The 15,486-nt window shown below is 45.1% G+C and overlaps 1 protein-coding gene across 3 annotated transcripts in view; it reads right to left on the minus strand.

Moving 5' to 3' along the window:
• Nucleotides 1–15,486, minus strand: part of HEG1 (heart development protein with EGF like domains 1) — a 54,864-nt gene that overhangs the window by 13,341 nt on the left and 26,037 nt on the right. For 2 of the 3 annotated variants that reach the window (XM_050339743.1, XM_050339745.1), the window contains exons 10-18: nucleotides 14,885–15,205; nucleotides 13,892–14,197; nucleotides 13,059–13,400; nucleotides 10,714–12,084; nucleotides 8,352–8,471; nucleotides 6,629–6,723; nucleotides 5,555–5,613; nucleotides 5,191–5,351; nucleotides 3,357–3,491 (exon numbers count right to left, since the gene is read on the minus strand). In XM_050339743.1, coding sequence (XP_050195700.1) covers nucleotides 3,357–3,491; nucleotides 5,191–5,351; nucleotides 5,555–5,613; nucleotides 6,629–6,723; nucleotides 8,352–8,471; nucleotides 10,714–12,084; nucleotides 13,059–13,400; nucleotides 13,892–14,197; nucleotides 14,885–15,205 — 2,910 coding nt within the window. The remainder of the gene's footprint in view (nucleotides 1–3,356; nucleotides 3,492–5,190; nucleotides 5,352–5,554; nucleotides 5,614–6,628; nucleotides 6,724–8,351; nucleotides 8,472–10,713; nucleotides 12,085–13,058; nucleotides 13,401–13,891; nucleotides 14,198–14,884; nucleotides 15,206–15,486) is intronic. The other variant, XM_050339744.1, reaches the window with a different exon arrangement.

Here is a 15,486-nt window from a genome sequence, read left to right on the forward strand (position 1 = left end):
CCAGAGCTGGGGATCTCTTTTTTTACCTACCAGACCCTCTTCACAGATCTGCCCAAGCCTCTCCTTTCCAGGAGAAGCAACACACAGTGTGCCTGGCACTCTGCTCTTGGATGCTTGGCCTTGCTTGTGGCCATATTGGAAAACTGTTTGCCTACAGACCATTTACGAAGCATCCCATGTCACTCAGCCATTTTCCCTGCAGGATGTGTGGACACAGATGAGTGATGCACTCACATCATGAATACTGCATTTGCAGACACAGACTTGCAGCCACTGGTACCAACAATCATAGAGGAGCTGATATCCATGATACCTGGTCTTGCACACCTTTCTTTGCTCTATATAGCCCCACTACTCCTTCACTACCCCTCTCATTCCATTTATTTTACCAGAGCTGGAGATAGGTAGGGTGAAGTTCATTACACAGCCCCCCTGCTGCATCTCATTGTGACACTTTTTGTACTGGATATGTTTTTCTCCCTCTAAGATGATTTCTTTGAAGTGAAGGAAGAGACCAGAGGTAACTGGGCAAGAGTTAAGAGCCTCAGTCAAGAAGGGCAAGGGGTAAGGGCAGTAAATCCCAAAGGATCCTTTATGGGCTTATTCATAACACTGAGGCATTAGCAAAAGACAACTGGATGGATTACTCCTTTCACTTGCTAACAAAAGCAGACTGAAAACATTACGGAGTGAATGTTCTACCAAAATGAACTACAAGATCAGGCAATAAAAAAATCTGCAGTGGAAGGGAGGGAACTCACTGGAGTTGCCTTCTTTAACGAGTACAGCAGCCCCATGTATCCCAGCCCCAGCTCACTGCTGGAGTCGTGGGAAGGCCTGCAGGAGTGGGCAGGCAGATGCTGGAGCCAACTCGAACCTCAGCCCTAGCCCAGTAACATGTGAGGGGCACATACACCTTGAGCAGCATCAAAGCTGGAGCCATGCCTTGAGCAGGAGCAGCCTTGGGACCTCGCCGGCACACCCTTCTCAGGCCAGGAGGATATAGGGGCAGTAAAGAGGAAAAGTAAGATCCTGAATATTCATTTCTCTGTCTTACTTAAAAACTCGGTGCTTATGTCTTTTCCTTTCCTCACCCTGCCTTTTCCTGCCACTTTGCTTTCTCCTTTGGCATCTTTCCTGCTCCTTTGAACGTGTCCCCAGGAGAGCCTGCACTGTCACACTCACTTGGCAAGCTTCCAAACGTAAGCAGGGAACAGAGGAAAGGCCTAAGTGTCAGGGGCCAACCAAAGCTATCGAGTTGTGCTCTTCAGGATTCTTTTGCCTTTGCCTTCCCAAAAGACACTCAGGGGTCTCTTTGGAAACCTGCTTTGCTGCTCCTTGCTTCACTCCAGAAACACTCTGTACTAGTAAAAATAGCATGCCCTTGAAAGGTTGGCACATCGGCTTTGTTGCTCTGTTACTGAAATAGCCCTGAAGACACTGAAAGGTTGAAAACCAGCAGTGACCCAGAGACAACTGAACTGTACATCAAGAGGTACCAGAGCCAACATGTTGAAACTACTGTGACTCAGAGATCCAACCCTTCCTTGGTCCAGGAGATGCTTTTTCAAGCAGAGGACAGATGCTGCAAAGCAGGACAGAACAAAACCTGGGGGCTGGGGCAGCCAATTCCCCATGCCCCAGCAGCTCTCCCAGCCACACTTGCCTTCCCACGGGGGAGACCGGACAGGGCAGCACAATGGCCACTTCCCTCTTTGCAAATCCTATAATTGGAGCTACCGCACCGCATTTTCATGACCCACAATGAGGGTCAGATGCTCACGAGACCTCAGTTCCTGTTTAGGCACTCGAAGGGCAGAGATTTTCAAAGAGGCTAGCATATTGTATGCTATATTTATCAGCAAAATAGCCCTAAATATCAAATGAGGGCCATAGCTTGACTTCTGAAAAAGCCTTTAAAAACCCCAACCTGCTGGCTTACCCAGATGGGAACAAGTGATACTGAAATCTGGTATCCTATAGGAGTGTGGCACCATGCAGTTGGTACTATCCTCATGCCTCTGCAATACAACCTAAATCCCACATCAAACCTGTCATTCAGACACTCTGAAGCTGGTCAATAAGATGTCTCCTACTGACAGCAGCGACCTGAAGCTGGAACTGAGGCCTCACTGTGTGCAGGTAGGGTTTTTATATTTTCCACAGCAAACAAGATCCATAAGTGAGGAGGACCCATATGCACAAGATGTTAGATCTCTTAGCCCTCTGCAACCATCACATCCAAGTGCCTCACAGCCTTTCAGGTATTTATCTTCACAACACCACTTGGCAAGAGACATGAACAAGACAAATAGAGTAACTTTCCCTGTGTCCCCACTGTCTACGATGGAGCAAGAATAGGGTAAAAACCTCCCAAGTTTCAGCTTAGATCTCACTACATATGCCCTTCTCTGACTCTCTAGGGTCAATGGAGATGGCCAGTATTTCCTAATAGAAATCCTTCCTCCAACATACAAGATGAAGAGAAGGAAGGAAAACACATAGGGAAAGGTTTTGCCTGGAGCCATAGAGTGGAGGAGAGGCAGGACCATGAGATGTCCATCCCAGAGTCTGCAGCACATGAGTTATTTCCAGGCACATTTTTCTCACTCTCTGATCAGATTTGGAATCGACAAAACATCTCCTCCTATTTCAACAGCAACCCAGCAGACAGTGCCAGAAGCAATATATAACCACTACTGCAATTCTTATTGATATGTCTTCAGAAAACTGCATTTCTTAAGAAGCTTTATAACCACTGAAACTAGGGAATGGACACCCTGATCCTACAGAAGTTATTTTGACCACCAGCATGCGAAGACCTTGTTTAAAATGTAGAAAAACCACATTTGTTGATCTGAGGAGTAGCTAAAAAATAATGTAACATTTAAGCTTAAAATTTCTACTAGGAACACAGCTGAAAAATAAATTCTCAATCATTTTTGGATACAGATTTTTAAAATATTGATGATGTATTAATATAAGCTTGTGAGTTTAAAGCACTCCCCCTAAGTTCACTGAGAGTTCAGACAAAATCAAAACAGGCAGAGAAACACGTCATCTCTGCTCTGTGCCACTGAACTGGAGCCCAAAGCAGTCAGGCCCCTTTCTCCCTCTCCTCAATCTCTATGACTCACAGCATGCTCCAGAAAGAGATAATATTATTCCTAGAGAGAGACTGTATCTTCAGTGTCTGCTGAAAAGTCCCCTAACTAAATAAAAGAAACTTGAGCTGCTAATATTTATTCATAATATTGAGCTTCTTACATGCACAGCTCTATGCACACAAACTCATTTCTACTGAACAAAAAGTTTAAGCAAAATTCAGGGAAAATGCACCACATAAAGGGCAATACCTCTGCAGGAGTGGTCCATCTTGTTGTATTTGAAGTACCCACTTTTGCACTGGCAGAGTGCAACTCCATCGAAGTCGGTGCATTCCGAAGTTTCCTTGTCACATTCAGGATCTTTCTGTCTGCACAAGCTGCCAACTGGTGGGAAGAGGTGGCAGACATCAGCATGGTCCTCTCTGAACCCACCATTATGCATATTTGCTTTCCCGTGGTATCACATTCAGTTCATGTGCTGTTTTAATCTCTCCTTTTTTTTTTTTTAACAATGTTTGTTCCATTAGGAGACAGGCAACATTACCCTGTGTCACCATTTCTTGTGGATAATAAATGTTTCAGCTCAGAGGCAGAAGAGGAAATGAAAATGAAAAATTTGGTTTGGCTCAAGCTGAAACATGTTCACTCCGTGAGACAGCTCAAAAAAATCAGTTTTTAAGTTTATATCAAGCAAAATATTTTGCTCAGCCCAAACCTATTTTTTTCCATTTCAATATTAAGCACTGGATTTTTTCATTTTTCAAATAAAGAATTTGTCCTTTCATTTACATTACTTTGAAGCAGTGTTTTACTTTAGATAGTCAGATTTGTTACAATGAGCATTCAGCAAAACTTGGATAAATGATGGAAATTTTGTCACCAAATTTACATTTAGTCTGGGAGGTCAGACTAAATGGAATTAATAAATATTCATGAGAAATATGATTTTATGGACAATATGTCATTCATTTGGCACTCACCTTTTATAGACCACTCCCTGCTAGATCCAATTTTTTTTCTGTCTTTTTTTTTTTTTTTTAAGTACTAACACATGAACATAATTTGTTTCTTATTCTGCTTATTTCAAGTTAGAAGTAGACTTTACCAGAAGCATTGTATCAGAGGTAATGTGTAGGTGTAATCTCAGTGGGTCTACTCAAATAATTTAATGCAATTCATGGTGGAGTGTGGCTTTAAAATACAGCACATTGCAATAAAAGCACACTAAACTTCTCACATTCATGTTTACTTTGCCAAAATGACACAAGGAGTTTCCCTCTACATGCAGACTAAACACTGTCACCCTTCATCCTCAAAGCCAAACCTCGAAGCTTTGAATCCCAAAGTCACAAAGCTCCAAGTGCAGCAGTTTCCTTGCAGGAGACCATCTTTCAAGGGTGCTCACTCCATGCATCCTGAGGTACCTCTCAAAGCTACTTCTCCTCTATAAGTCCTGCAGGAAGCGAGAACCAGGAGATGCAGGGCACAGAGCCACCACCAGCGGTGGGGTCCACCTGGAGGTGGTCATGCACAGCACTGGCCTCCTTCTGTGCTGCATCCACTTTCTCCTTTAAGAGATAGAGGATTCAGTACAGAAATCAAAAGGTCTTCATTGTGAACCATCTTTACACCCTGCAACACTGAAACTGGGCAAGCAGGAGAGCCGAGCTCCCTGTGCAGCCTCCAGCAGCTCTAAATGGACTACACTGGAGGGGTTTTGTCTCTTGGCTTTCACACCATTTCTCAGCTCCCGGCCGTGTGGGTGGAATTAAGACTTATGCTTTTTTGATCTGGCTGGGCCCAATGTCACATCCAGAGATGAAAGGCTGCCCTACAATGCCTCTAATCCTGTGCTGTGAGATGTTTTCACAGAGGCGCAGATTTCTCACACATGTGGCAAAGATAAGGCTCGGTATCTGTATCCTTTTTGTACTGTGAGGTTCTTAAGATGACTCCCATTTAAATAAGATAAAATGATTCATAGGGGTTTTTCCAAATGCCAAATATTTCTCCCTCTGTTATAAAAGAAGCCAAATAAAACATCCCTTTCTCCTCCTGTCACAGTCCTCCAGATGCTATTTACCTCTGTGGAGCGGTTTCAGGCTGGAAATGAACTGGCAGGCTTCGGTGGGGGATTTGCAAGCTCGAATGTAGCTTTTCACACTGCTGATAACATCGTAGAAAGTCACGTTGGATGCTAAAGAGAACGTGGATTGCACTGAAACATGCACAAAATTTGCCTCCCTAACAGAAAACAAAACAAAACAGCCCTGAGTATCACAGGTAAGTCGGATGTCATCATTAGCACTTTATACATAGGACTCATTATCACAGACACAGCATTACATGCACTGTAACAGATCTTAAGAACAGAAAAAACCTAGACACAGAGAAGAAAGTTTGGAGCTGGCAGTTTCTCATTCTTCCCCTGGTAGCCTTAGCCTTACCTGCTTGCCTTAACAGTGGAGTGGTGGTACCCTGGTAAGCCCGACAGCGATGCATTGAGCTGCAAGGAAGGGAAGGAGAGAGCAGCTGTTAGTGCCCCAGAAGATTAGGGAGAGGCTTCATGCAAGGTTGACCTCAAAGCAGCACCCTTGGAGACTGAACATCTTTCAAGGAGCCTCCCTGACCCTGGATCTGTGCAGTTGTTTGTATGTATTGCCCAGCACAAGCTGTGTGGACAGCATCAAGGTGACTCCCCCCCAGCTCCCCCCTCATTTGGCAGCATCTCCAAATCACCTGTTCCAAAGAGTTGAAATAAAGTGCAGCCAGTCTAGGAACTGCTAACAGGATCAACCTGTGCATGCAATGAACTGGGTAAAAAATGCACAGAGATGTACCTATCCCCAGCCCTGGGTTCCTTTTTGGAGCAACAGATGGCTCAGCCTATGGGGCAGCCAAGAGCTCATCCAGTGCTTGTGCTCAGCTGACCAAGGGTCACACGGTTACAGTCAAATGGCTGAGAAACTCTACCCAGAGGAAGGTATGTTTGGGTGGTGCTGCTGCTGGGCCTTCATCCCACAGGGTTTGGCTAAGAGCAAGGTGGCACCAGCTGCAGTCCAACCTGCTCTGGCATCCATGAGATTTACTAATGAATGGTGGGGCCCAGAGTTACTGTTTTAATGTTTGACCTTGGAGGAGCACTGATGCTCTTATGAGATGTGGAAAAGACAATGAAGCCAGGAGACACTAGGAGAGGATGAAGGCTACTGAAGCGTGTATCCAGGCACACCACTTCAGGAAAAGGGATCCAGGATTTTCCAGGAAGATACACTGCCTTAAGCCCCAGAGGAGCCAGATTTCTCCACTGCTGTCTTGGCAGCTGGAGCAGGGCAGAGGAGAGAAGTGTGATTGGTTTAAAAGAGTACATTCACCAGTCCTACTTTCACCAGACTGGGACAGTTCAATGATTAAAAAGGCTAAACCCATGCTGCAGACTCATGGCTTCCTGTGACAACCATAAGAGGAGCAAAGGGAACTTGTCCCATCAGCACTGTCAAAGCCCCAGCAAGGACACTCACCATCGCCAGGATCTCCCTCTCAACGTGGAAGAGCTCTGTGTACTTCCCATGGGTGATATTAAGTTTCAGGGGGACCTGTCCAATAAATATTCTCACTGAAAAGGAAAACAAGGCAAGTTAGTCGGAACACGTCTCTGTGCCGTGTGTAGATGTGGTTTCATCTGCCTTACATGAGAGGCTGTTTGCATGGAAAAATCTCTTTACACAGCAAACAGAAACCCTGCGTCTGAGAGTCATTGCCCCAATAAAGCAGAGTCACAGCCTTGGGTTTTTTCCCAAGGGTTGTTGCAGTGTTCCCACAGTCCCAGTCAAATTCCAGAGCTCAATGCTGCTGAACAGCCAGCATTTCATTGCAGTGTTCATACATTTCATATAGGAACACAGACTAATTTAAAAGGATTCCTGAACACAGAGGGAGATGGGTAAAATTAATAACAAGACAACAAGTTACAGGTACCAAAGCTATTTATGATAATTTGAGGTAAACATGTCAAACCTCTTACCCCTCCCTGCAATGGAAGGAAAACAAACCAGCAAGTCAAAATAAAGCACTGTAGAAAGGACATTTTCACTTTTCAAACTGTTGGAGAGAATGAGCAATGACATTTGAAAAGAGGTCCAAAAGATGCATTTTTCTGTGCTTAGATCCATATTTGGTTCACGGCAGTAGAATGCAATAATCTGAGTTGTCCAGACTTGGAGAGATAATATCCCTAAATCTTGTATTAAGTGTCATGAGATACTCAGTGGAAATGAGAACTCAGAGCTCCAGCTTTATGTTCCACCAGAAAAACAAATACAGTTGCAGATAACATTATAATTCTTTCCCATTTTTTTCCCATCCACAGAGCCTATCTTCACCACAAATTTTATATCAGACAGTTCTAATATAACAACTCTGGACAAAAAATAAGATGAAAATCACCTTCACAGTAGTTATATAATCTGCCTGTATCCCATTTCAAGGCATAATCAAAACAACTCTCTAAATTAGAAGCTGACACATTCCAACTCGAAGAAATGTTTCAAAACACTCTTCAGGGACACCTCACCCATGTTTCCTTAGCAAAATTTCCATGCCTCTAATCCTCGTTGATTAAGGGTCAGAAGAAAATCTATCAAAACAAATTCCCCTATACAATGGGACATTGTAAATCCTTGAGATTGCGAGTCCTCTAATAGAAAGGAGGGGGTCAGAACCTGAGTTCCTACTAATAACTTTGCTGTTAAGAAAATGCTAAAGGTATGAAATAAGACCTTGATCTTACGAAGACTTTCACGGTTGCTTAATTTTCTGCACATGGCTGATCCCACTGAAGCCAGGTTACACAATAGCCCTGCTCACTTATCCCAAGCCAAGTGCTGTCACTGAAGTTTGCAGGGCTGGGAGCTAGGACAAGCTGCTGAATGCTTTTTGGGGGTTGTAAAACACATCAGGAACAGCAGGGGCACATCTGTCCTTACTGAAAGCCTGAGCCCACCACTCCATTGCTGCATTTTCAATAACCCCTCAGCTATCTCTGTGCCTGCTCCCCGGGCAGCTCGACACAACAGGCATCAGGCACCGTACTCGTGTAAACAGTAAAAGGCTCTGACAAGAGTGGTGGCTGGAAGGAACATTAGACTCCTGAACTAGTCTGAGCCTAAGTTAATTTATTTTAGAAGATTACAGATAATTATTTCCATCTTGCCCTTCCCTGGATTTTAATTTTTGTTTTCTTACCTAAATTGCACTTTCCTTTTTCCATCTCATATCCAAGAGGACACTGACACACATAGGAGCCATGGCTGTTGTTGCAGGTGGCCAGCGCAGGACAAGGGTTGGAAAGACATTTATCCACATCTACAAAAGCAGAAAAAATTCTCAGGTTATAGCTACTGAATCATAAAAATTATCAATTTTTGGGCTAAAAAAGATCAACTTGGCTCTCCTGTGACTCCCTGAGCATTATCAGATGCTTCATTGCATCATTTGCACTTACTATTTATCCTGTTCCTAATTATTCTGTTGGAGCTGAAAGAATAAATATAAGCCACTTGAATATTCATTCAAAAGCCCTTGGGGTCCAGTGTGGATCCATGCTAATATGAACACTCAGCTTGTTTACAGCACTGCTCATCAGAAGACCTCAGAGTGCTTTTTAAAGGCAAACCACCCAACAGTTATTGATTGAGAGAACAAAGAACGAACCTCGAGATCCAAAGCTAGACATGGGAGCATAGGCTGCTTCACCAAGACCTGCCCTTTTCATCCAAGCCCTGTTTCCGTGATCCAAAGCTAGTGCTTGAACACTGATACAGTAATCTGTAGATTATCCAGTTATGGTGGGGGCAGCCCTGGCTGCTATCACCTCTTTTTCCAGGGCCCCTCCGTGCCACCCTGGGGATGGGCACAGCAGTGGTACCTGCCTGTGCCACCACTCATATAATGCCCTTTCTGCTGGGTGAGCAAGGGCTTGGGGAGCAGAGACCACTGTGATATATGGTGTATCAGGGATTAATGACCACAGTCTCAGATCATTCACAGATTGACTAACTCAAATTGCAAATTCTGGAGAAGATATCCATTATTCCCCTTCAAAAAAAAAAAAAAAAAAAAGAAGTGCCGTCAAAGAGGCTCCTCTTGCTGTGCGTGTGACTCACGTGAGCACAAATGCGTGTCACACACATGTGCAAGGGCAGACCATAGGCAGGGCTGTGGACTTGTCAGCAACAAGGTGCTACAAGACAAGACAGCTCACACACCACTCATACCTAGTTTATGGCTGCTGCTGAGTGCTGCAACAGAGGCAGGAAGGATTGGCTCTGTGGTTAAAGCATGAGGCACAAGAGCAAAACCCACGTGTGCATTTCTGATGGCACCGCGGTGCCCCACGGTATCACGCAGGCCCTGCAGACCAACAGTCCAAAGCCAACCTCTGCAGTGGGAAACACCCTTCGATGTAATCTCACGCCTCAGCTAGCCTGGCACAGCTACCTCAGCATCAGCAAGAAGGCCCTTTAGTGTCTGTAATCTAAGCAGCCAGAAATGAGTGGGTGTGTTTTAAAACAATGGCTTTCACTTGGCCATCCTTCAATTTGCGTTTTGTACACTTTTTTTGCAGGGACTAGGGCAGCTCTTGTGATAGTGAGTGCCCACGAACAAAGCACCATGTCCAAGGCAGCAGAAGGATCTTTTGTATTCTGACAAATGGCAAATCTCAGTATTCAAGGGAAAGAATAATTTGGCAAAAGTTTGAATCAGTTGCTAAAAAGGATACGTTACCTTAATTTTTCAATTAAAAAAAATTCATTCCCCTACAGTGATTTTTTTTCATGAAGCCATAGCTATAATTAAAACCAATCAGCCTGATAAATAACCTTTAAATACTTAATTATTGGATGGTATATATATTATTGCCAGTACTTTACTCAGATTAGTGCCTTTAGTGCACACAATATCCTACAGCAGCATGAAGGCCAGGCTCTGAACTTCAAACACACAGTCAATATCCACTCATATAAAACTTCAGTAAATGTATTTACTTGAGAAGATAAGGAGCCTGGCAGTGGTAATAAATTATTGTAATGAAACACTGAGTAAGACTATGGTACATAGCCTACTGAGAGAAGCAACAGGCCTTTGAGTAGGAGATTATTCAGTGAGATGGGGAGAAAACAACCATAGGCTGTAATAACAGAAGCAGTTCCAACAAAAATACCAAGTGCTGGACAATTGTATTTTCTCATTAATAAGATATATATTAATTGATATCAAATAATTTTGTTAACCTATCAGTAAATATAAAATGCATCCTTATGCTTACCTGGAAGGCCAGCCAGCTTTATTTTCTCAAAACTGTCAAATTTCAGCTTAACCTGTCTATCATAAAAGTTCACCAAAATGCTCACCCTTATTCCAGCAGTTCAACTTGATTGCTAAAAATACCAACACGGAGACAGAGGTCTTGCCCTCAAACCCTGCTGACAACAGACTTGTCATACATATGTACACAACCCTTCAAAGATGCTTAAAACTGGGACCCAGGTGTTCCTGCCCTCCTCGTCCCTGCCCCACCACTGATGAGTGCCATTATACGCGTTACCTGTGGCTGGAGACGACGTCCTCAGCCCCACTGTGCTACTGGGTGGCGGAAAAGTGGTTGGCTTGGTAGCAGCCAAAGTAGTTGCAATTCTCACAGTGGTCTTGATGGTTGGAGGGGCTTCAGAAGGACTTGTAACAGGGACGTCTTCCTCGGTGACTTTGCCAGGCTTTGCAGTGGTGGGATCCACAGCTTCTGTGCTTTCACTGGTGGTATAGATGTGCCTAGTGGCAGTGGGTGTTTGAGCTCTCTGGTCTTTCGTGGTGGTAGCTTCACCTGGGGTTGGCCGGCGACTGGCCGGTGTTGTCAGCACAGGAGGTTTCACCGTGGTCAGTGCCACTGCAGGGACAATGTTGCTGTGGCTTGTTGCACTTGGGGAGGGACTCCGGGGTACATCTGTTGGACCAGCCCGTGGAGCAAGACTGGCCGTGGTGAGCAGTGGTGTTGCCTTCTCAGAGCTGCCCTCCCGGGTAGTGGCAGCCCTAGGCAAGGCAGTCTCTGTTACTGTGACAGGAGTGGACATGGACACGGAGCGTCCACCAAGCAGCTCCATAGGTGCCGTAGGGAGAGGAGACACAGTGGAGTTGAAGGTGGTACTGTTTTGGGGCTGGTGTGTGACACTGTGCTTGTTGGTCTCTCTGGGTGAGCTCCCAGCCATGGCAGCTGTGGAGGGCACGTGCCTGACTACCACCATCGTAGCTACAGTGGTGCTTGCTTGATCATCGTCGTTGGACTGAGAGATGGGAGAGGGTGATGAAAACAGAGGCAATAAAGATGTTAATGAATAAGATGGGGACAACAATGAGGAAGTGGGCGAGGAGGACGAAAAAGCCTGCAAAGGAGGTGAAGATGCCATCACAGAGGACAAGTGTGGCTCAGGTGATTCTGACGGTGTAAACAGATGACTTGGTGGTGGTGTTGGTGACAGCAAGTGATGCAGCGATGACAGTGAGGAAGATGCTGGAAATGCTGATGAAGACAGAGATGACCTGTTAGTGGCCAACAACTCAGAGCCAGTGTTGAAGACAGTTGTATTTTCTGTGCTGCCTGTAGAAGCAGAAGTCAAGAGTTTGGAAGAGTGTACCAGTAGCGGCTCTGTAGATGGTTCAACAACACTGCTATCACTGGATGCATTGGTCCACCTGTCCTGAGACACAGACGATTTTGAGGTGTCAGAAGGGCTGGAAATTTCAGAAAAAAAGGTGGAACTTTCTGAGGAGTCAGCAGAGGTGCTGTTGTTGGAGATCGACAGGAGGGTCCTTTCTCCTCCTCTGGTATATGTGGTTGAAATGTATGTGCCATCCGTATGAGAAACCGAGGTCCTTTTCTCAGCAGCATCAATGCTACTGACTGGCTGATGGCTACCTGAAAAGTCTGGAGTAAAAGGACAAAATATATTAGAAAGACACAGTAATATGGAAGTATTTTGATGACGTATTAAAACCACTTGTTAAATACAGAAGATGTTCTTGTCTCTGAAGTGGTCCCTGTTCTTCTAAAAATTTGGAGCACCATCCAAGCATGGGTATGGAATTAGGGATCTTGTACACTCTTTAATTGGTTCCAAAAAGGGGAATCCTGACAGACACAAGGCTCCCATGAAACGTGTAGGTTTCCAAAACACCGTTCTTCACGTATTGCTTTTCTGAAGAGATGGAGCACTTAACATTCCATGATATTTGTTGCAAACTAAGCAGGAAAACCCATCTGTTCTCTTTATCACTCATAATTTAAATAACTCATATCCTCTTCCTCTTATCCTCCATTTCCATCTACAGAATATCCATCTTCTTCATTTTGTTTTTAGCCACAGTGAACTTATTCCTCTGCAAGATGAAATTATTACATTATGCTAATTTCCAGCTTATCATAAACTCATTGATTCAAAACTTTGCAGTCAGGAAATCCTAAATGAATAGCATATCCATCAGCAAAAAAATCAGATTATTTAGCATAAAAGGTGCAGTCAATCCTATAATACAAATTTCAGGATGTACAGCTAAGTTCAGTCATCTCTAAAAAAAAAATAAGGTATTGAAAATTTGGTTTAATTTCACTACTGACTTAGGTCATCATGAAACAATTCTCAAAGCATCATCCAAAAGAAACTGGTTAGGATGCAAAAAAAGTAATGCAGCCATCAAAAAAGGAGGGTTCATGATTTCACTTCTGGAACAGTTTCCCATCTATGCAGGGTCTGGCTTTGAGTCCTTTGATGGAAACAACACCCTGAGTGAACCCACCGGTGGCACCGCATGTAGTAATGAATAAGAACTTTACGTACAACATAGATGAAAACAGGAAAACGTGAATTCCTCCCAGATGTACATCAGGAGACATCAACTTACTTGTGAGATCATTTTGGAAAGAAGAGTAAGTGGGTATTTTTGAAGAATGTACGAAGACGGTCTCTGTTGCAAGGTCTGTGAAGCCCCCACTGTTGGTAGAGGTGTTGGCTGTCCCACCCTGTTCCACCGATGTTGGTTCAGCTGGCCCTGGAGAGCTGGCACCTTTGGCATAGGGAGAAGATCTCCCCATGCCACCAGCCAAGGTGCCATCCATCGCCGAGTGCAGCATCCTCTCTTCACCACCGGCAGAAGTGGATGAACTGTACACAGGATCAGTGATGGGGCTGGACACCCTTTCCTCAGCACTTGAGCTGCTTAGGGAGCGATGGTTAATGCTAATGGCTGGAATAGGATCGAAAAGTAGGCATCATGTGAGCTCTACAATAATTCTGTTTGGAAATGCAGATTAATAAAATTGCACAGAAGAACACAGATTAAAAACATATGAAGTAGATCTCACATATCTATCTATCTTAAATGTGGATTTGACACAAAAAGCCTATTCCAAAAAATAGGACTATCCAAATCCAGAGGGACAACTACTACCATTAGAGTCATACTAGTATACTTATGTTATTTACAATAATCACCCCAACCCAGACAAGTAGTTGATGTGTCCTACAGCGACAAGCTGCATCTCATTCTTGAGGCCTTTCCTGCTGAGCATCAACAGCTGCAGATATACAACACCAATGGGCAGAACCACCACCACTTATAAATCCTACCCATGACACCCGCAACAGCTGTGACACATGCTAGAGGTCATATCAACACCATGGAGGAGGGGAAGGCAGCAGCAGTCAAACACTATCCCAGAATTCAGGAAAACTCACTGGAAGGTTCACCAGCAGCTGAGAAGTAGGTGAAGACCCTGGATGAAAGGGTGACCTTGGGCTCTGGGTACCCTGCTCGGCCAGAAGGCATGTGTCTCACTCCAGGCCATGCCGTGGAGGATGGGAGGGGGCCGATGCGTGTCCCCTCGGCTGTGTCCAGGTGAGGTGTGAGGCTTTCTGCCTCTGTGCTCCACATACTGTGGCTAGCTGCAGCTTGAGATGTCCCCTCCCTGTGGCTGGAGACTGTGGTCGAGATGTACATGGTCTCAGTAGGAACACCAGAAACCCTTCTTTCTCTCCCTGGAACTGCAAAGCAGAGATATCCGTACATATCATATATTTACACACATTGTATATTAATAATACCTTTGAGGCCTCTACTAGTAGTCAAATCTGAATATTTCAACCCCCACAGCAGACACTTGGTGACGAACGTCACTTATTTGCTAAGTGGGATTCCCAGATGGTCTGTACTTTTTCCCCAGAAAAATAAAACAGATTGGGGTGAATGGTTTTTCTGAAGGAGAAGTATGGCAGGGACGTAGAACCTGGTCTTGAATGTCCTGCAGAAAATTCCCTTGGGCTGACCAGTGGGCTTCAAATCATTCTCTAGTGGGACCCTGGCAGCAGAGCTGAGGCTGAAACATACAATAACTGGGATATAAGGAAAGGTAAAAGCTCTACCAGTTCCCCACCACATCTTGTGCCAGGTTCCCCAGGTTTGAGGCTGAGGCCAAGGCTCCATGGCAGCCTTCACAAGTGGTTCAGAAGAGCTGTTCTGGCTGCCCAGTCCTGACACAAGGAGCTCTGCCTCAAGTGCCATTAGGTGAGTAACTCACCAACTGTGCAGCACTCAGATGCCCTTCACTATAAACCAGGCTTATTAAAACCACAAATCTAGTTTGAAGCTAGAAAAGGAACGGGTGGGAGCTTGGCAGGCAGGTGAGGAGGAGGGATATCCTCCTCAGCAAACTGGGAAATCACAAGACCCACCTGAAGCATTTGGTGAAGGTGAAGGCATTGAGATGCTGGGAGAAAATGCAGGCAGAAGCTTTGTTGGAAGCTCACTGAGTCCAGCATCGCCCTGTGAAACATCACTCTGCTTCCCAGGCTCTTCTGTCGATGAGGACAGCAGGAGGACCATGTCCAAGGTGCTGGTGCGGGGTGGAGCAGGAGCAGAACTCCCTGCTGCACCGGATGCTCCATGGGTGTCCAACATGGGCACGGTGCTCCTCTCCTCACCAGTGGTGATTATCCCTGAACTGGGCGTACTGGTGAGAGGCAGGTGTCCTCCTGTTGCCGAGGTCCCTTCTGCTGAGAAAGGGCAAAGCAAGATGGATTTATGCACCCTAAGCTATGAACAGGCAGGCGTGCTCTCTTCCACCACCACCCTCAGGCTGACCCCACAGAGAGACTGTGTCAGAAGATCCCAACCAGGAGAAAACACTAATTGTGAAGACACAACCCTTTTCTGTGCAAGGAGGTGCTGCTCACAGGAAGATACCCTGAAGAGGGTACTTAGGAACAAGTCATGGGAGCGGTTTTGGGTTTGCTTCCCTTCAGCACTGCTCCCAGTGCCGCAGTCCCAGCATGGA

Source organism: Myiozetetes cayanensis, unplaced genomic scaffold, assembly GCF_022539395.1.
Source record: "Myiozetetes cayanensis isolate MyiCay16 unplaced genomic scaffold, myiCay2020 scf9, whole genome shotgun sequence".
Lineage (NCBI taxonomy): Eukaryota > Metazoa > Chordata > Aves > Passeriformes > Tyrannidae > Myiozetetes > Myiozetetes cayanensis.